Below are 22518 nucleotides of genomic sequence, written 5' to 3'. Positions count from 1 at the left end.
TGAAAGAGTTAAGCGATCGGCAGTAACTGTTTCTGCACCCTGGACAGTGACTACCGATCCCAATATACAGCAACCTGTAAAAAAAATAGAAGTTCATACTTACCGAGAACTCCCTGCTTCTGTCTCCAGTCCGGCTTCCCAGGATGACGTTTCAGTCTAAGTGACGGCTGCAGCCAATCACAGGCTGCAGCGGTCACATGGACTGCCGCGTCATCCAGGGAGGTCGGGCTGGATGCCGAAAGAGGGACGCGTCACCAAGACAACGGGCGGTAAGTATGAAATTAGTTTACTTTCACTAGGGAAAGTGCTGTCCCTTCTCTCTATCCTGCACTGATAGAGAGAAGGGAAGCACTTTTACCGCAGTACGCAGCAGCTAGTCCGCATCAATTTACTGCACATTTTGGGCAGATCCGCCGCAGAATCTGCAACGCAGATTCTGTGCGGCATTGATGCGGACAGTTGCGGAAGAAATCCGCCACGTGTGGGCATGCCCTAATACTGCCCCTATATACAAGAATATAACTACTATAATACCGCCCCCTATATACAATATAACTACTATAATACTGCCCCTATATACAAGAATATAACTACTATAATACCGCCCCCTATATACAAGAATATAACTACTATAATACTGCCCCTATATACAAGAATATAACTACTATAATACCGCCCCTATAGACAATATAACTACTATAATACTGCCCCCTATATACAAGAATATAACTACTATAATACTGCCCTCTATATACAAGAATATAACTACTATAATACTGCCCCTATATACAAGAATATAACTACTATAATACTGCCTCCTATATACAAGAATATAACTACTATAATACTGCCTCCTATATACAAGAATATAACTACTATAATACTGCCCCCTATATACAAGACTATAACTACTACAATACTGCCCTCTATATACAAGAATATAATTACTATAATACTGCTCCCTATATACAAGAATATAACTATTATAATACTGCCCCTATGTACAAGAATATAACTACTATAATACTGCTCCTATATACAAGAATATAACTACTATAATACTGCTCCTATATACAAGAATATAACTACTATAATACTGCTCCTATATACAAGAATATAACTACTATAATACTGCTCCTATATACAAGAATATAACTACTATAATACAAGAATATAACTACTATAATACTGCCTCTATATACAGGAATATAACTACTATAATACTGCCCCCTATATACAAGAATATAACTACTATAATACTGCCTCCTATATACAAGAATATAACTACTATAATACTGCCCCCTATATACAAGAATATAACTACTATAAGGGCATGACCACACATGGCGGAATTCCTCGGCAACTGTCCGCATCAATGCCGCACAGAATCTGCGTTGCAGATTCTGCAGCGGATCTGCACAAAATGTGCAGAAAATTGATGCGGACTGGCCGCTGCGGACTGCAGGAAAAGTGCTTCTCTTCTCCCTATTCAGTGCAGGATAGAGAGAAGGGACAGCACTTTCCCTAGTGAAAGTCAAAGAAATTCATACTTACCGCCCGTTGTCTTGGTGACGCGTCCCTCTTTCGGCATCCGGCCCGACCTCCCTGGATGACGCTCCAGTCCATGTGACCGCTGCAGCCTGTGCTTGGCCTGTGATTGGCTGCAGCCGTCACTTACACTGAAACGTCATCCTGGGAGGCCGGACTGGAGACAGACGCAGGGAGTTCTCGGTAAGTATGAACTTATATTTTTTTTTACAGATACATGTATATTGAGATCGGTAGTCACTGTCCCGGGTGCAGAAACAGTTACTGCCGATCGCTTAACTCTTTCAGCACCCTGGACAGTGACTATTTACAGACGTCTCCTAGCAACGCTCCCGTCATTACGGGAGCCCCATTGACTTCCTCAGTCTGGCTGTAGACCTAGAAATACATAGGTCCAGCCAGAATGAAGAAATGTCATGGTAGTAAAAACAATACGCTCCGCAGCACACATAAGATCTGCGGACTTCATTGCGGAATTTTGACTCTCCATTGAAGTCAATGGAGAAATTCCGCCATGAGTCCGCAACCAGTCCGCCACTGCTCCGCAACAGACAGAGCATGCTGCGGACACCAAATTCCGCTCCGCAGCCTATGCTCCGCAGCGGAATTGTACGCATCGTGTAAACGAACACTGCTAAATTAAAGTGAAAGTCAATGGAGAAACGGCTCCGCTGCGGATTAACGCTGCGGAGTGTCCGCAGCGGAATTTAAGTGAAATTCCGCCATGTGTGAACCCGCCCTTATACTGCTCCTATATACAGGAATATAACTACTATAATACTGCTCCTATATACAAGAATATTACTACTATAATACTGCCTCTATATACAGGAATATAACTACTATAATACTGCCCCCTATATACAAGAATATAACTACTATAATACTGCCTCCTATATACAAGAATATAACTACTATAATACTGCCTCTATATACAAGAATATAACTACTATAATACTGCCCCCTATATACAAGAATATAACTACTATAATACTGCTCCCTATATACAAGAATATAACTACTATAATACTGCCCCCTATATACAAGAACATAACTACTATAATACTGCCTCCTATATACAAGAATATAACTACTATAATACTGCCCCCTATATACAAGAATTTAACTACTATAATACAAGAATATAACTACTATAATACTGCCTCCTATATACAAGAATATAACTACTATAATACAAGAATATAACTACTATAATACTGCCCCTATATACAAGGATATAACTACTATAATACTGCCCCCTATATACAAGAATATAATTATTATAATACTGCTCCTATATACAAGAATATAACTACTATAATACTGCTCCTATATACAAGAATATAACTACTATAATACTGCCTCTATATACAAGAATATAACTACTATAATACTGCCACTATATACAAGAATATAACTACTATAATACTGCCTCTATATACAAGAATATAACTACTATAATACTGCCCCTATATACAAGAATATAACTACTATAATACTGCCCCTATATACAAGAATATAACTACTATATTACTGCTCCTATATACAAGAATATAACTACTATACTACAGTTCCCTATATACAAGAATATAACTACTATAATACTGCTATATACAAGAATATAACTACTATAATACTGCCGCCTATATACAAGAATATAACTACTATAATACTGCCCCCTATATACAAGAATATAACTACTATAATACTGCCTCTATATACAAGAATATAACTACTATAATACTGCCCCTATATACAAGAATATAACTACTATAATACTGCCCCTATATACAAGAATATAACTACTATATTACTGCTCCTATATACAAGAATATAACTACTATACTACTGTTCCCTATGTACAAGAATATAAATACTATAATACTGCTATATACAAGAATATAACTACTATAATACTGCCTCTATATACAAGAATATAACTACTATAATACTGCTCCTATTTACAAGAATATAACTACTATAATACTGCTACTATGTACAAGAATATAACTACTATAATACTGCTCCCTATATATAAGAATATAACTACTATAATACTGCTCCCTATATACAAGAATATAACTACTATAATACTGCTCCTATATACAAGAATATATCTACTATAATACTGCCTTATTGTTTAAAATATTTAAAGAGGTATTCCCATCTTTAACATTTATGGCATATTCATATGATATGCCAGAGATGCCTAATAGACACAAGTACGAACTCTGGTACCCTCACCTTTCGAGAGAATAACTGTTCCGTCACCCCTGGTCGCTGATTCAGGACAACCGCTTTCCTCATAGAAGTCATGCGATATGTGGCCGTGCTTGTGTGGTTCTCTCCATTGAAGTCTATGGGCGCCAGGCTCTGCAGCAAATCTTGTGAATATGCCATATATGTTTTAATACCCCCTTTTAATTTCTGCGCTTTTTCAGACTGATATATATCATTTCCATTGCTCATAATGTTTCATTTTATATTCAGAGACATCGTTATCTCTTTCTGTTTCAGATCCGATCCTTTGTGCGTCAGATCCTGGAAGGTTTAGATTATTTGCACCATAAGAACATTCTGCATCTGGATGTTAAGGTGAAATTTCCTACTAATTTTGTGTCTTTTACTCATGGTTGATATTGGTTTGCCTTCCAGACCTTCAGGTTAAGCAAGGATTTTATTAAATATGGTGTGGCGTAATGGCAAAAATCATCAGGGGGGGCTATTTTTTACATTTTCCTATGGGATCCCCTCTATTCTGTGTTCACCGGTGTAACAGGTATATATTGGGGGATGGCTATTCATGCAGCAGTTTAGACTGTTCAATAATTTGTGTGATATAATAAAACCTCGTAAATCAACAATATTAACTTCATCAACCTATCACAACCTCACAGCCAGAGAATATTTTAATGGCTGACATGATCAGCGATCAGATCCGGATATGTGACTTTGGGAATGCCCAGGAGCTGAATGTTGGAGAACTGCAGTACTGCAAATATGGGACACCTGAATTTGTGCCACCTGAAATTGTAAATCAGATGCCGATCTCTCCAGTCACCGATATATGGTAAATAAAGAATAAAATAGAATGTTATTTATTAATTACTCTAATATCACATGCTTAAAAAAACAAATAACATACTGCATACTATGAATAAGAGTATATCTAAAATAATACTGCTCCTATATACAAGAATATTACTACTATAATACTGCCCCCTATATACAAGCATATAACTACTATAATACTGCCCCTATATACAAGAATATAACTACTATAATACTGCCCCCTATATACAAGAATATAACTACTATAATACTGCTCCCTATATACAAGAATATAACTACTATAATACTGCCTCCTATATACAAGAATATAACTACTATAATACTGCCCCTATATACAAGAATATAACTACTATAATACTGCCTCCTATATACAAGAATATAACTACTATAATACTGCTCCTATATACAAGAATATAACTACTATAATACTGCTCCTATATACAAGAATATAACTACTATAATACTGCCCCCTATATACAAGAATATAACTACTATAATACTGCCCCCTATATACAAGAATATAACTACTATAATACTGTCCCTATATACAAGAATATAACTACTATAATACTGCCTCCTATATACAAGAATATAACTACTATAATACTGCCCCCTATATACAAGAATATAACTACTATGACACTGTCCCTATATACAAGAATATAACTACTATAATACTGCCTCCTATATACAAGAATATAACTACTATAATACTGCCCCCTATATACAAGAATATAACTACTATAATACTGCCCCCTATATACAAGAATATAACTACTATAATACTGCCCTATATACAAGAATATAACTACTATAATACTGCCCCCTATATACAAGAATATAACTACTATAATACTGCTCCTATATACAAGAATATAACTACTATAATACTACCCCCTATATACAAGAATATAACTACTATAATACTGCCCCCTATATACAAGAATATAACCACTATAATACTGCCCCCTATATACAAGAATATAACTACTATAATACTGCCCCCTATATACAAGAATATATCTACTATAATACTGCCTCCTATATACAAGAATATAACTACTATAATACTGCCCCTATATACAAGAATATAACTACTATAATACTGCCCCTATATACAAGAATATAACTACTATAATACTGCCCCCTATATACAAGAATATAACTACTATAATACTGCTCCCTATATACAAGAATATAACTACTATAATACTGCCTCCTATATACAAGAATATAACTACTATAATACTGCCCCTATATACAAGAATATAACTACTATAATACTGCCTCCTATATACAAGAATATAACTACTATAATACTGCTCCTATATACAAGAATATAACTACTATAATACTGCCCCCTATATACAAGAATATAACTACTATAATACTGCCCCCTATATACAAGAATATAACTACTATAATACTGCCCCTATATACAAGAATATAACTACTATAATACTGCTCCTATATACAAGAATATTACTACTATAATACTGCCTTCTATATACAAGAATATTACTATTATAATGCTGCCCTATATACAAGAATATAACTACTATAATACTGCTCCTATATACAAGAATATACCTACTATAATACTGCCCCCCTATATACAAGAATATAACTACTATAATACTGCTCCTATATACAAGAATATAACTACTATAATACTGCCCCCTATATACAAGAATATAACTATTATAATACTGCCTTCTATATACAAGAATATTACTATTATAATATTGCCCTATATACAAGAATATAACTACTATAATACTGCTCCTATATACAAGAATATACCTACTATAATACTGCCCCCCTATATACAAGAATATAACTACTATAATACTGCCTCCTATATACAAGAATATAACTACTATAATACTGCTCCTATATACAAGAATATAACTACTATAATACTGCCCCTATATACAAGAATATAACTAATATAATACTGCCCCTATATACAAGAATATAACGACTATAATACTGCCCCTATATACAAGAATATAACTACTATAATACTGCTCCTATATACAAGAATATAACTACTATAATACTGTCCCCTATATACAAGAATATAACTACTATAATACTGCTCCTATATACAAGAATATACCTACTATAATACTGCCCCCCTATATACAAGAATATTACTATTATAATACTGCCTTCTATATACAAGAATATTACTATTATAATACTGCCCTATATACAAGATTATAACTACTATAATACTGCTCCTATATTCAAGAATATACCTACTATAATACTGCCCCCCTATATACAAGAATATTACTATTATAATACTGCCTTCTGTATACAAGAATATTACTATTATAATACTGCCCTATATACAAGAATATAACTACTATAATACTGCCCCTATATACAAGAATATAACTACTATAATACTGCCCCTATATACAATAATATAACTACTATAATACTAACCCCTATATACAAGAATATAACTACTATGACACTGTCCCTATATACAAGAATATAACTACTATAATACTGCCTCCTATATACAAGAATATAACTACTATAATACTGCCCCCTATATACAAGAATATAACTACTATGACACTGTCCCTATATACAAGAATATAACTACTATAATACTGCCTCCTATATACAAGAATATAACTACTATAATACTGCCCCCTATATACAAGAATATAACTACTATAATACTGCCCCCTATATACAAGAATATAACTACTATAATACTGCCCTATATACAAGAATATAACTACTATAATACTGCCCCCTATATACAAGAATATAACTACTATAATACTGCTCCTATATACAAGAATATAACTACTATAATACTACCCCCTATATACAAGAATATAACTACTATAATACTGCCCCTATATACAAGAATATAACTACTATAATACTGCTCCTATATATAAGAATATAACTACTATAATACTGCCCCCTATATACAAGAATATAACTACTATAATACTGCTCCCATATACAAGAATATAACTACTATAATACTGCCTCTTATATACAAGAATATAACTACTATAATACTGCCCCCTATGAATACTTTATATCTAATATCACTTTCTTATTTTGCAGGCCAGTCGGAGTCCTGACATATTTATGGTGAGATATTACTTTTTATATATTTGGATCCTTTAATCGTTCTGTGTAAAATGTAAGAGAGTAAGCAGATGTGTAAAAAAATGTTTTTAGCAATATGGGTCATTGGTCATTGCAGCCTCAGTTGACATTTCTGCTTTGTTCAATATGCTCAATGAATTTCACACAGAGATGTTGTCAATGTACAGTATAAGGTTGGGTTCACACACACTATTTACGGACGTAATTCGGGCGTTTTAGCCCCGAATACGGCTCCAAAGCGTCGGCAAACATCTGCCTGTCACTTCTTGAGACGTAATTGGAGCCGTTTTCCATTGACTCCATGGAAAAACAACTCCAATTACGTCCGTAATGGACGCAGCGAAAAGCACCTGCACATGCCAGTACGTCTGAAATTACGGAGCTGTTTTCTCCTGAAAACAGCTCCGTAATTTCAGACGTAACGGAGGCTGCCGTGTGAACATACCCTAAATGTAATGACGTTTTTTTAACCCGCAATAACCATACTCTATCACTAGATGGCGCATTACTGCATGTTTATATTGATTGTATAACCTGTTCTGACCCCCTGAAGCCTCACTGGAGTGTCTCCTTTTGTGGGAGAAAATGATTATACCACGCTGATGAACATCCGGGGCTACACGGTGGCGTTTGAAGAGAAGATGTTTGCGGATCTAACTCGTGAGGCAAGAGGGTTCTTAATTAAGGTCCTAGGCAATGAGAAACTGTGAGTATGGCCGGTGTGAATTCCAAAGCTCCTTTGTTTCTGGAGATAGGGTATGTTCACACGAGGGCGTCCGTTACGGCTGAAATTACGGGTATGTTTCAGCCTGAAAACATCCCCGTAATTTCAGCCGTACCGGCATGTGCAGGCGCTTGAACGCCGCGTCAATTACGGCCGTAATTAGCGCTGCTATTCATTGGAGTCAATGAATAACGGCTCCAATTACGGCCAAAGAAGTGACAGGTCACTTCTTTGACGCGGGCGTCTATTTACGCGCCATCATTTGACAGCGGCGCGTAAATATGCGCCTCGTGTGAACAGACAAACGTCTGCCCATTGCTTTCAATGGGCAGATGTTTGTCAGCGCTATTGAGGCGCTATTTTCAGACGTAATTCGGGGCAAAAACGCCCGAATTACGTCCGTAAATAGGCCGTGTGAACATACCCTAAGATTTACTTCTCAAATAGATTCCTGCAGACCAGGTATAAGGAGATCCAGCGCTCTTATATGCACAGTCTAAATTATTAAAGGCAGTCGTAACTTCCTAAACTGGATGATCAGGCGGTGGCATTTTTAAACTGCAACTTTAGAGGATGGAAGAATGGACAGATACATGCATGTGTGTAGCCCCTTAATGAAGACCACCGCTGTGACCCCATAACAGTGGCAGACGCAGTTCCTCTTTCAGAGACCCAGCCGCAGTGCCCCAGATAGTTATTCCAGTTAGTAACAGTGTCCTTCACAAAGCAACTACACTGCCCACACAACAGCCAACTAGACTTTCCCCCCAACATTTCTGGCAACAGTGCCCCCATAACACAGCCAAAGTGTCCTATAACGCAGTCAGTCACAGTGCTGTCATAACACAGCCAGTAAAAGTGCCCCATTATATAGCCAGACACACTGCCCCATAAGGCTGGGTTCACACATGGCGGAATTTCACTTAAATTCCGCTGCGGACACTCCGCAGCGTTAATCCGCAGCGGTGCCGTTTGTCCATTGACTTACACTTTAATTTAGCAGTGTTCGTTTAGACGAGGCGTAAAATTCCGCTGCGGAGCATAGGCTGCGGAGCGGAATTTGGTGTCCGCAGCATGCTCTGTCTGTTGCGGAGCAGTGGCGGACTCATGGCGGAATTTCTCCATTGACTTCAATGGAGAGTCAAAATTCCGCAATGAAGTCCGCAGATCTTATGTGTGCTGCGGAGCGTATTGGTTTTACTACCATGACATTTCTTCATTCTGGCTGGACCTATGTATTTCTAGGTCTACAGCCAGACTGAGGAAGTCAATGGGGCTCCCGTAATGACGGGAGCGTTGCTAGGAGACGTCTGTAAATAGTCACTGTCCAGGGTGCTGAAAGAGTTAAGCGATCGGCAGTAACTGTTTCTGCACCCGGGACAGTGACTACCGATCCCAATATACAGCAACCTGTAAAAAATATATAAGTTCATACTTACCGAGAACTCCCTGCGTCTGTCTCCAGTCCGGCCTCCCAGGATGACGTTTCAGTGTAAGTGACGGCTGCAGCCAATCACAGGCCAAGCACAGGCTGCAGCGGTCACATAGACTGGCGCGTCATCCAGGGAGGTCGGGCTGGATGCCGAAAGAGGGACGCGTCACCAAGACAACGGCCGGTAAGTATGAAAATCGTTTACTTTCACTAGGGAAAGTGCTGTCCCTTCTCTCTATCCTGCACTGATAGGGAGAAGGGAAGCACTTTTCCCGCAGTACGCAGCAGCTAGTCCGCATCAATGTACTGCACATTTTGTGCAGATCCGCAGCAGAATCTGCAACGCAGATTCTGTGCGGCATTGATGCGGACAGTTGCGGAGGAAATCCGCCACGTGTGGTCATGCCCTAACACAGTCAGCCTCAGTGCCCTCATAACACAGCCAGACACTCTGCCCCTTTAGATAGCCAGCCACAATGCCCCTATAACACAGCCAGCCACAGTGCACAGTGCCCTTATAACACAGTCATCCACAGTTCCCTCATAACACAGCCAGACACGATGCCCCATCACATAGCAAGCCACAGTGCCCCATAACACAGCCAGCCACAGTGCTCTCCTAACACAGCTATCCACAGTGCCCTCGTAACACAGCCAGACACGGTACCCCATCACATAGCTGGACACAGTGCCCCATAACACAGCCAGCCATGGTGCCCTCCTAAACACAGCCATCCACAGTGCCCTCCTAACACAGCCAGACATGGTACCCCATCACGAAGCTAGACACAGTGCCCTAATAACACAGCCAGCCACGGTGCATTCATAACACAGCCAGACACAGGGCCCCCATTAAAGCCATACAGTTTCCTCCAAATACAACTGTACCCAGCCCCCCATAGCACAGCCAGACACAGTGCCCCATAACAAAGCCAGATACAGTACCCTATAGCAAAGCCAGACACAGTACCCTATAGCAAAGCCAGACACAGTGCTCCCATCACATAGCCAGACACAGTATCGTCGTAACACAAACTATACACAGTCCCCCCATAGCACAGCCAGACACAGTGTCCCCATAACAGAGACTAAACGCTGTGTTTTCTTTTAACAGTGCCAGCCGCAGTGCACAGAGACCTAACCATGATGCCCCATAACACCGTCAGGCACCACATCTACTCCCAAACCGGTTGTAAACTCTCCCGCTGATGCTGCCCCCTACTGACTACTCATCTGTGAAACTAGTAATTACAGAGGAGCTGTTCACTGTTTCACCCATCCTCTTGTTTCGAAATAAGGAACCATGTTAACGCCATTAGGTTCAATGCACACCATGCGTATTACGTGCGGTTTTTGCCACGCGTATTTGCATGCGGCAAAACCACAGCATAATACAGTACCAGCATAGTCAATGAGATTCCAGGTAGTCTCGTGTCCACGCTGCAGTATTTTTGGGACATAAATTGACCCGTGGTGCGTATTTTCAAAAGTGCAGCATGTCAATTTGTGTTGTAATTCCGCTTGCGAATTCTATCCCTTTAGTACTACAGAAATACGCAGCAAAACCCGTAGCATGAAAACGCCGCAATTTACGCAGCAAAACGTAAAAACCGCACAGAAAAACGCATAAAAAAATTATTTTCTTGCGAATTACTTGCGGTTTCCGTTGCGTATGTTTCGGCGGAAAATACGCAACGTGTGCCTGTAGCCTTAAAGTCAATATAAACTAAAACCGAGATTTGTCTCTAAGCATTTATTGTCTTAAATGGGGCAAATACGGTTCCAAAATGTAAAATTCACAGATTAGCGAAAATCTGCGAACGCTCACATTTCCACCTCATCTCTATCTGAGAAGATTCATTTCACAGCTGTAATGACGGCGCCAAACAACTTATTTCACCGCAAATATTTCCTAAAAAATTGATCTTCAACTCAAAATCCCCAATCAGTCTGTTGAAAGTGAATTATCAGCATCAGACCCCTCAAATATAAGAGGCAAAGGCAATATTACTGATGTTCACCTTTTTGTTTGTACAGGAGGCCCAATGCTGAAGAGAGTCTGGAACACCCCTGGTTCAAGGTGAGGAGGGGGTGGTAATCAATTCGCTTCTGTGTAATATCGTCAGCTATAGATCTTCCCTGGTACCGCATTTAAAGAGAAATAGCCCTGTAACATGAACCTTTTTTTGTGTGCCAAAAGTTAAAAGGGCTGTCCACTTTGTACAATCTCTACTTGTTATAAGAGATAACCTTGACAGAGGTACGACCAATGCTGCTTTCCTGGAGCTGCCATGCAAAACTGTAACCCAATGGGGTGACGAAAGCTAGGGTCAGCTGATGAGGAATATGTTTAGGTCTCTTGATAGCTGATCACAAAGTGTTCCCCTGCTGAAAGCCACAGCGATCAGTTGTGATCTGTGGAGAAACCTGGCAGTGAGGGTTTAATTACCCTGCAGTGCCACCACAGGAGAAATTAAGCATTACACAGCATCCATTTATATCAATGTGGTGTCTGTGTAATACAGTACAGGACACGTCCTCCAGAGAGAAAGAGACACTCTATGTAACCCCTCTCCACTCTGGCCAAGAGATGAGGATCCTGAACAGAGTACCCCCCTCTATTAACTCCGAATTCCCTAATAGAGTGTATAAAATTAGGTTTCCTAAACTAAACAACTCCTTTAACAACAAGCTACTACCCCTTTATTTTAGGAATCCGTAGGGGTACCAGCTCATGGACTCCCCATAGAAGATATGATATTTAATCTCCAGTAGCAGTGCCATTATAATCTCAGGTTCTCTTAGGGCCAGTTCACACAGAGTTTTTTTTACACGTTTTTTGACGCGGGAAAACGCACCAAAAAATGGCCGAAAATGCCTCCCATTGATTTCAATGGGAGACGGGGGCATTTTTTTTCCCGCGAGGGAAAAACCATCTCACGGGAAAAAGAAGAGACATGCCCTATATTCGGGCGTTAACGTCTCTGACCTCCCATTGACATCAATGGGAGGCAGAGAAAGCGCATTTTGCTGCATTTTTTGCCCGCGGTGTTCAATGGCCGCGGGCGAAAAACGCTGCAAAAAAACGCCGCAATCGGCGTGCAGGCAGATGAAAATTTGCCTCAAAATTCCGTCTGGATTTCAGAACTTCTGCCTACAAAAAACTCTGTGTGAACATAGCCTTAGTGTCAAGTATTTACACGATCGGCTCTTTACATATTTTGAGTTGGGATTTCCTTATTCTTGATATAGAGCGCATTTAAATTTTTGCTTTTTTCATGTTTTCAGACATTAGCTAAAGGAAAAAATATCAGCACAGATCACATTAAACTGTTCCAGTCTCGACGCAAGTGGCAGGTAAATTAGTACTGTGGAGACTTCAACAATAGTAACTATTAGTGCTGCAATGAGCTCAGGGACTAATTTATTGTTTGCATTTTTTTACTCAGAGATCTTTAATCAGCTTTAAGTCCAACATGGTGATGAGATCTATTCCAGAGCTCCTGCAAGACACAAGCAACCACTTGTCTATTGCCGTCCCCAGACATCCTAAAGAGTCAACAAGCCTATCATCTTCTTCAGACTCCGATGACCTTGAAGAGCTTCCATATGTTCCTATGCCGCTCCAAGTACAGTTCTCTGGTTCTCGAATGTCCCTTAATGAAATCCCAACAGATGAGGAGCAGAATTCTCAAAACCCTGAAGATGCTAGCATGCTAGAAAATCAGGAGAAAGAAGAGGATGAGGTCGACCTTAAAACCTCAGAACCAGAAGTGCAACGTAGGGAGACAGCAGAGTCAATGAGCAAACGTCCTAAGGGGTCACTAACGAGAAAGAAATCAAATGACGCTGAAGCCGGCTCGTCTTCTGACGATGAGATCTCAGAACCCCACAAGAAGAAAGATCAACCGAGGAAGACTCTTAGAAAAGGATCAAGTCTTGAATCTTCAGACTTTCCTGATGATGAACTAGTGGCAGCACGAAGAGGTGAATTGAGAAGAGGAAGCTCGGCAGATAGTGCTCTCCTGCTCAATGTATCAACTGAAGATGGAGAAGAACGAGATAAACTTGACAGAGGTATGACCAAAGCTGCTTCCATGGAGCTGCCATCGCGAAACCGTAGCCCAATGAAGCGACGAACGCTAGGGTCAGCTGATGAGGAATATGCTCAACGTTTGGAGTTAATGCGACAAAGGTTATTGAGGGGTAGTTCTGCAGATAATAAGTTCAGTGGTCTTAGAGGGCCACTGATGGAAACTCTTTCCATCGATAAACAATGGGCTGAGCAGTTGTCCCCACGCTCCCAGCGTTCTGAGAACATGCCACCTTCACCCATCCCTGTGATAAAATTGACACGTGCTGCTTCCAGTGAGGCGGCTCCTGGTCGAGAATCGTCAGAAGAAAGGGTGCTACGAAAAACCAGTTCTTTTTCACATGGAGACACCGAACCACTTGTTCTACATCGTAGGTCAGGGGCACCACTTGAAATTCCTCTTGCTCAAGTGGAGGCACAAAGGCTAAAGGAGTCAACATCTCTGTCTGCTCTGACAGACCAATCGCGATTTGATTCCCGTCCTCAAACTCCTCGTGAGATTCATCCTAAATCTCTGACTCCTGATCCAATCCGACCAACAACAGAAGATGTGGGCCTTGAAACTCAAACTGGCAAAGTTGATGAGAAAGACAAGTCACAAAATTTGAAGTCCAAATCAGATGAAGATTCTAAAGAGGAAAATGTGGAAATTATACTCCCAAAAGTGACTGCTTTGGTAGAGGACACAATACCCAAAAAAGAAATACCGAGTATCCATTCTGGACGGCCATCGACAAAGCTACCTCTAAATGATATGCCTGAAGATAACAGAAGTAATGGTCCTCTACAGCAAGTATCACCACAACCTTTGCTAGTTAAAGAATCTACATCAAAACCAGTGGAGGATTCTACTAGTGCTACAACAAAAGATTCAGTAACTTTGGACACAAAGCTTTCACTGCCACAAACCACAGGTCCCACATCAGTAGTGTCATCTATTGCTTCTGCCCAGAAGAATGAGACCTTAACTAATGTCCAGTCACCATTGCCAAGCCAATCTACTGTAAGATCTCCTTTGTCAAGATCATCCATTGTCTCATCTCATTCACCAAGTCCAACTGTTGCCCCATCACCTTTACCAAGTTCAGGTGCTGGCAAGTCTTCTACATCGAGTCTAACATCTGCCCCATCAAGTTTGCCAAGACCAGGAAGTGTCCCATCTCCTTTGTCAAGTTTAGGTACTGCCCCGTCTTCTTCACCAACTAAAGCAGTTGACTCATCAACTTTACCAAGGCCCCAAGGTGTCCAAACTCATTTGTCAAGTTCAGGTGTTGCCCAGACTTCTTCAACAAGCCCAGCAGTATCTTCATCAACTTTGCCAAGGCCTGCAGGTGTTCCATCTCTGCCAACATATATGAAAAAATCTGCCTCTGTGCCTTCATCTTTGTATGTGCAAAGGAAAGAGCCCTCACAAATGACAGTAAAGAAACCAGATCCTCAACTGCCTGCAGATGGTGACTCTTTTCCGAAACCCCAAGCAAATGCATTGACTCCTAAACCATCACCTTATGCAGAAATGATGCATACTCTCCAGGTGACCACTTTACAAGAAGAATCAAAAGTACAAACCACACAGGTCAAAAGCTCACACAATGTTTCATTTGCCCAATCCAGCCAACATGACAAACCTCCAGAGAAAAAATCTAGCCCATCTGTAGCTGCTGGTGTGGATCCAAAGGTAACTAAAGACGATGAAGCAGCGCAACCACCAACGTTTTCAAAGGTTAAAGAGCCACCTAAAACTGAAAACACAGAGAACGTCCAATATATCCGCAACATAGATTCTGAAGAAGTGTTTGAAGCTAAGTTTAAGAGACATCGTGGGTCTTCTCTGACACGAGGTCTCAAGATGTTAACCAGGTCTTGGTCAGAGGAGAAGAATTTAGAAGCTGCACACGCATCTAAGGAGGAGGAAATGTACCGGCCTAGTCCTGTAGGTGTCCCACTTGAGTTCCTAGTCCCTGCAGCCCTAGGATTAGATGATCGGTCTAGATCTATGCAAGACCTACCAGATGCAGAAAGGGATCCAAGCTTCATGAGAAGGCTCTCCCAACGCTTCAGGAAAACACCAACAACTGAGCGTAAGCAAAAGCCTTCAGAAGATGTTGAGGAATCTAGTTCACTGGGAAGACGTCTTTCTTGGTCTTTAGGAAGAGGAAGTTCCAAAGAAAGAAAAGATACTGAAAGCCTAAAATCAGAGAAAGGCTCAATTGAAACAATCTCAGAGAGTGTGGCCAAGGAGCAGAAGTCCAGTGAATCTCCAGTGTTGGCAATGAGAAAAAAGATTGGGAACACCATGGACCGGCTGTCCTCAAAACTGAGAAGCCAGTCCGAGGAAAGAAGAGAACCAGAGTCTTCTGAAAGAAAAGAGGACAGACCAGAGCGAAGAACCCCACTAATGTCACTACTCAGGAGATCCAACTCAGAAGGGGAGAACTTACGCAAGTTAGAAATACCCCAGAACCAGCTTGCCTCCCAGTCTGGTTCATCACGTTCTAAAGAGTCCGTCAACTCGGGACTAAGCATCAAATCAGAAATGGTGGAAAAAGGTGAGTCCTTGTAAGGTTGTGAGGCATTGTGGTGTTTACCAGTATAGCGGTCTAGCTAAAAAAGTGTTGAATGTCCTCATTGTCCAAGAATACCGGAGATACGTTGGTCCATCGAATGTATCAATTCTATGTTTTTGATGACAAATCTATAAAACGTTGCACACCATTTGCTACACTTGACGCATTTTATAGTTGTGGTGTGTTTGTTCCGTTTTGTGGTTTACGTGCTTGCTAGTGGTGTCAAGATGCAAATTTTTTGTCACTTTTTAAGCCTGCATTCCATAAACACGGCTAAAAAGTAACTCCGCCCATAACCACACCCACTTGGTTAACAAGAGTCACAAAATGGCACATACGACCCAAACAGTTATTCTTTTTTTAATTAAACACTAGCACACACAGTTAGTCAATAAAGCAAACACAGTATACACCATTATTTCCACCGAAAATGTGCTCATTTTTTTTTACAAATTAATTTTTTAGTGCAAAGTAGTCACACCTCACGCTTGCAGCTTTTGTTGGTGCAGATTTTTTAGTAAATGTGTCCTGATGTGCCATGATATTGCTATGTAATGAGTAGCAAGCGACAGCACAAAGGAAAAGTATGCACTGTCACGGTTTGTGGGTATGTGGACCCACTAGGCCGCACCGCTGTAGCGACAGAGCACCCCAGTAATACAAAGTCCCGCACTAGGGTACCTGGGTAGTCCAGACAGTGGCCGCAGCTCTGGCATGGATGGAGGTGGGTGCCGCAGGTTGCGCCAGACGTGGCGAATCACACCAGGCATGGAAGATGCTACTGGACGTGGCAGATGATACAGGACGTGGCAAACGACAGCAGGTGCAGTAGACACGACCCCAACACTAGTAGGCACAGGAACAAGAACACCGCACGGGATACAGGAATAGCTAACAGGGCACAGGTAACAACTGGAACGGGAAACACTAAGGGACCATTTGCAAGACAGACTTGGGATACACTAACAACGCTCAGGCAAGGATCAGAAGGGCAGGGGCCTTCTTATAGTCCAGGAAATCATGTGAGTTGATGATGATGATTGTCTTCATGTGCGCGCGCTGGCGCTTTAAGAGCGGGCACGAGCGTGCGCGCACACCCTACGGAACACAGCGGACCGGAGCGGAAGTGAGCGCTGGGGTCTCCTAGGAAGGAGATGGGGTCCAGCGCTCACAGATTCATGGCTGCGGACTTCAGGAGGTGAGTAAACCCGACGGCCCGCAGCCATGGACGCTGCAGTATCCCCCCTCTTACGCCCCCTCTTCTTGAGACCAGAGCGAGAGAGGAACTTCTTAATAAGAGCAGGGGCACTGAGGTTCTCTTTCGGCTCCCAGGACCTCTCCTCAGGACCAAACCCCCTCCAGTCCACCCAATAGAAAGTTCTTCCTCCTACCCTTTTGCAGTCCAGGATCTCCCTCACCTCGAACACATCAGAAGAACCGCTGGGAGCAACTGTGGAACTGGAAGTCTTGCTGTAGTGGTTCAGGACCACTAGTTTCAGGAGGGACACATGAAAGGAGTTGGGGATTATGAGGGTAGGGGGCAGCCGCAGCATATAGGAGATAGGGTTTATCTGTTGCAGAATCTCAAAAGGACTGAGGAACCTGGGAGCAAACTTGTATGAAGGCACCTTCAAATGAATGTTCCGTGAGGACAGCCAGACTTTGGTACCTGGAAGATACTGAGGCGGCTCTCTTCTTTTTGTATCCGCTTTTCGCTTCATGTGATCGAATGCCAGCAAAAAAGAGGAGCGGGTCGTTTGCCAGATTTGCAGGAAGTCCCTAAATGCAGAGTCAGCACCGAGTACCTGAGATGTGGTCGACACTGGGAGAGGGACTCTGGGACGTTGACTGTACACAATGTGAAATGGAGTGGAAGTGGTGGACTCGCTTGTGTGGTTGTTGTATGAGAACTCGGCCCATGGAAGAAGCCCAGTTATCATGATGTAAGGAGATGAAGTGGCGGAGATAATTCTCCATGATCTGGTTGATCCTCTCGACTTGCCCATTGGACTGTGGATTTTAGGCTGAGGAAAAGTCCAATCTCACATCCAGGAGTTTACAGAGGACTCTCCAGAACTTTGAGGTAAACTGAACCCCCCGGTCAGATACAATGTGTAGAGAAAAGCCATGCAAGCGGAAGATGTGCTGAATGAAGAGACTCACCAGTCGGGGAGCAGAAGGTAGGCCAGTCAGCGGGATAAAATGTGCCTTCTTCGAGGACCGGTCCACCACCACCCAGACAGTGTTGCATCCTGCTGAGGGAGGAAGGTCTGTGACAAAGTCCATCGCAATGTGCTGCCAGGGGGCATTGTGTACAGGCAGAGGTTGAAGCAGGCCGGCATGCTTGGAGTGAGTAACCTTCTTAGAAGCGCACCGTGCAACAAGAGACAAGTCCACAACATCTTTGGGTAGCGTGGGCCACCAGAAGTGATGAGCAATCAGGTCTCGGGTTTTACGAACCCCAGCGGAGAATTCTTCTCCTGTCTGCCAACCAAACAAAAGTCCTCCCCTGAGAGATGTCTCTAACCTGCAAAGGATTGGCATTGACAATGCAGGATGCGTCTATGATACTTTAAAGGGACTCCACCGTGTCATCCATCTTAAATGACCTGGACAGGGCATCGGCCCTGACATTCTTGTCAGCGGGACGGTAGTGGAGCACAAATTGGAAACGGGTGAAGAACAGCGACCACCTGGCTTGACGGGGATTTAGTCTTTGAGCGAACTGAAGGTAGGTGAGTTTCTTGTGGTCGTGGTAGATCAGGATGGGGTGAGCTTGAGCTGTGCCCTCTAGCAGATGTCTCCACTCCTCCAGAGCCAATTTGATGGCCAGCAGCTCCCGATCCCCAATAGAACTCTCCTCCTACCTGGAAGTTCTCCAGTAAGAAGCTGACATTCTCCTCCTCCTTCACACTCTGGTCACTCTTTATGCCACGCAGCAGCGCCCTACAGGATCCTCCCTTTTCCAACTACCCCTCCATATCCGATCCCCAATAGAGTAATTTCGCTCTGCCTTTCCTTTGGAGCTCCTCTGGAACAGAAGTGCACCTGCACCAACAGAAGAAGTGTCCATCTCCAATGAAAACTGCTGAGACACGTCAGGATGATGGAGGATCGAGTGTAATGACGGGGTAGGGAGGCAGACAGGTGAGCCCTAATCTACCCGCCACTCAGTCCCTGCCTACTTGAAACGACCCGCCCTAGGCGACGGGGTACAACTGGGCAACGGTCCCTACACTCAATAGGTGCACGACAGACAAACAGACAAGGGTACAAAGAAGCCAGGGAAATGGGGAAGCTGCCCACGGGGACACCGTGAGCAACAAGCGAAATGAACGAGCCGAGTCAAACCAGGAGATGAGCGAGGTACAAAAACGCAGAGCAGAAGAGTGGTCAGTAAAGCCAAGGTCAATCACAAGCAGAGGATCAGTAGTTTAAGAAGCTGCAGAAGGGCCAGGAAACCAGCAGAGAAGAATCACAAGCAAAGGAGGAACAGGAAAGGCAGATATAAATAGACGGAGGGCGGGAGCTAGCTCCGTCTGGCCAGGCTGTGATAGGCTCTCCCACTCCTAAGCCTGCCATCCTGGGTGGTGGAAGATGGAGTCAGTCTCACAGACATAGAAGCAGGTGCAGACTGATTAACTATGGGCGTCGACACAGAAGTTGTGTCTGGCAGATCCTTTACATCGAGGCTGAAGTGAAGCCTTTTTTGAGACTAATGAATGCGGACTCTGCCTCTGGTGTCCACACCTTGGTGTTCACACCCTTTTTGGTAAGGGTAGAGATGGGAGCTGTCACTGATGAGAAGTTAGGAATAAACTGCCAGTAGAAATTGGCGAATCCCACAAAACGCTGTATGGATCTGGGGAGAAAATCAAAATATCATCAAGATAAACTACAACACAGATATAAGGGAGAACTCGAAGATATCATTAGCGGATTTCTGGAAGACCGCGGGAGCGTTACACAGTCCGAATGGCATCACCAGGTATTCATATTGCCCGTCTCGAGTGTTGAACGCCGTCTTCCACTCGTCCCCTTGACTGATTTGGATCAAATTATAAGCCCCACGCAAGTCTAGTTTAGAAAAAATTCTGGCTCCTCGTATACGGTCAAACAGTTCAGATATAAGTGGCAACGGGTATTTGTTCTTGACCGTGATCTGGTTGAGACCACTGTAGTCAATGCAGGGTCGAAGGGATCTATCTTTCTTTTTAATGAAGATGAACCCAGCCCCGGCCGGGGAGGAAGACTTTCGTATGAAACCCCTCTCCAAATTCTCCTTGATATAGGCTGACATGAATAGAGACTCTGGCAAGGAGAGAGGATATACCCGTCCACGGGGAAGAGAGGCATTAGGAACCAGTTCAATGGGGTAGTCATAAGTACAATGTGGAGGCAGCGTCTCAGCCTCCTTTTTGCTGAAGACATATGCAAACTGAGCAAAATGGGGGGGGGGCAGTCCCGCCAATGACTGAGGCAGAGGAGGCTTGACAGGATTAATCTGCAACAGACAACAACCGAGGCACTTGGAGCCCCATTGGAGAACCTCTCCAGAACTCCAGTCCAAGACTGGGGCATGCAGTCGAAGCCAAGGCCGGCCCAGCAGAACAGGATTGATGGCCTTGGGCAAAACAAGGAAAGAATTTAGTTCAGAATGAAGGACTCCAAACTGGAGCCTCAACAGCTTGGTTTTAGAAACGATCGGGTCAGGCAGAGGTAGTCCATTCACTGAGGCAACAGCCAAAGATGTCTCCAGGGGAACTGTGGGCAACTGGACATGATCCACTAGCTCCTTTTTGATGAAGTTTGCCTATGACCCAGAGTCTAGATAGGCAGAAACCCGATGCGTCCTCTCGCCGGATACTAGGGTCACAGGAATAGTCAACTTGGTACAGAATGCTTTATTTGGTACCGTTCCACCTAGGCTTGTCTCTCCAACCAATCCTAGGCACTGGGGTCTCTCTGGCCTCTGGGGACACAGGCACAAAATATGGCCTCCGAGGCCGCAATACAGACAAAGTCCAGAAGTGCGTCTGCGTTGTCTCTCCTGGGTAGACAATTTGACGCGGTTCATCTGCATAGGATCCTCTGGTGGGACGACTTAGGAGGATGGTAAATATTGCTGGAAAGTAGAATCCAGCCTAGGAAGTTCTCTCTCCTGGAGAACGTCTTGGGAACGCTCCCGGATCCTCATGTCAACCCTGGTGGCAAGTAGGATGAGATCGTCCAGGTTAGGTGGCAGATCGCGAGCGACCAGCTCGTTCTTAATCCCCGAAAACAGTCCCTGCCAGAATGTGGCCACCAAAGCCTCGTTGTTCCAGGTTAATTCAGCAGCCAGGGTACGGAACTGAATGGCGTACTCGCCCATGGAGAGTTCTCCCTGGTGTAGGGTCAGCAGGGATGCAGCAGCCGAAGAAACTCTCCCAGGTTCCTCAAAGATCGAGCGGAAAGTCCGTAAGAAGTACTGCAAGTCTCTGGCCCCTGATGTTCCCACAGAGGATATGCCCATGCCAGGGCTTTGCCAGAAAGGAGAGAGATGATGAAGGCGATCCTGACATCATCAGAAGAAAAGGCCCTGGCATGTAGACTGAAGTGGATCTGGCACTGATTCAAAAATCCCCTGCAGGTCCTCGGGTCTCTGTCATAGCGTGAAGGTAGCGGCAAGAAGCACAGGGGATCAGCACTGGTGCAGACAGGAAGTGTAGCAGGAGAAGCAGCAGGAATGGGTTTGGTGACGACTGGACAATGGCGTTCACCGACAGGAGGAGTTGGTCTTGCCGTGACTGGAGATCCTCCATCTCGGCCAGCATGGCGTGTGTCATCAAGGTCTCAGGTTGACCAGCGGGGTCCATGGCCTGAGCGTATCATCACGGTTTGTGGGTATGTGGACCCACTAGGGCACACCGCCGTAGCGGGAAGGCAGCTGGCC

At 43.0% G+C, this 22518-nt stretch overlaps 1 protein-coding gene across 1 annotated transcript in view; it reads left to right on the top strand.

The window, feature by feature from the left end:
- SPEG (striated muscle enriched protein kinase) overlaps nucleotides 1-22518 on the top strand; it is a 151977-nt gene that overhangs the window by 104763 nt on the left and 24696 nt on the right. Inside the window, exons 26-32 of the mRNA XM_075829143.1 lie at nucleotides 4066-4143; nucleotides 4446-4618; nucleotides 7726-7752; nucleotides 8324-8476; nucleotides 11964-12006; nucleotides 13215-13283; nucleotides 13376-16568. Of these exons, the coding sequence (XP_075685258.1) occupies nucleotides 4066-4143; nucleotides 4446-4618; nucleotides 7726-7752; nucleotides 8324-8476; nucleotides 11964-12006; nucleotides 13215-13283; nucleotides 13376-16568 (3736 nt within the window). The remainder of the gene's footprint in view (nucleotides 1-4065; nucleotides 4144-4445; nucleotides 4619-7725; nucleotides 7753-8323; nucleotides 8477-11963; nucleotides 12007-13214; nucleotides 13284-13375; nucleotides 16569-22518) is intronic.

Source organism: Rhinoderma darwinii, chromosome 6 (assembly GCF_050947455.1).
Source record: "Rhinoderma darwinii isolate aRhiDar2 chromosome 6, aRhiDar2.hap1, whole genome shotgun sequence".
Taxonomy (NCBI): domain Eukaryota; kingdom Metazoa; phylum Chordata; class Amphibia; order Anura; family Rhinodermatidae; genus Rhinoderma; species Rhinoderma darwinii.
This window is presented reverse-complemented; position numbering and strand designations above follow the sequence as displayed.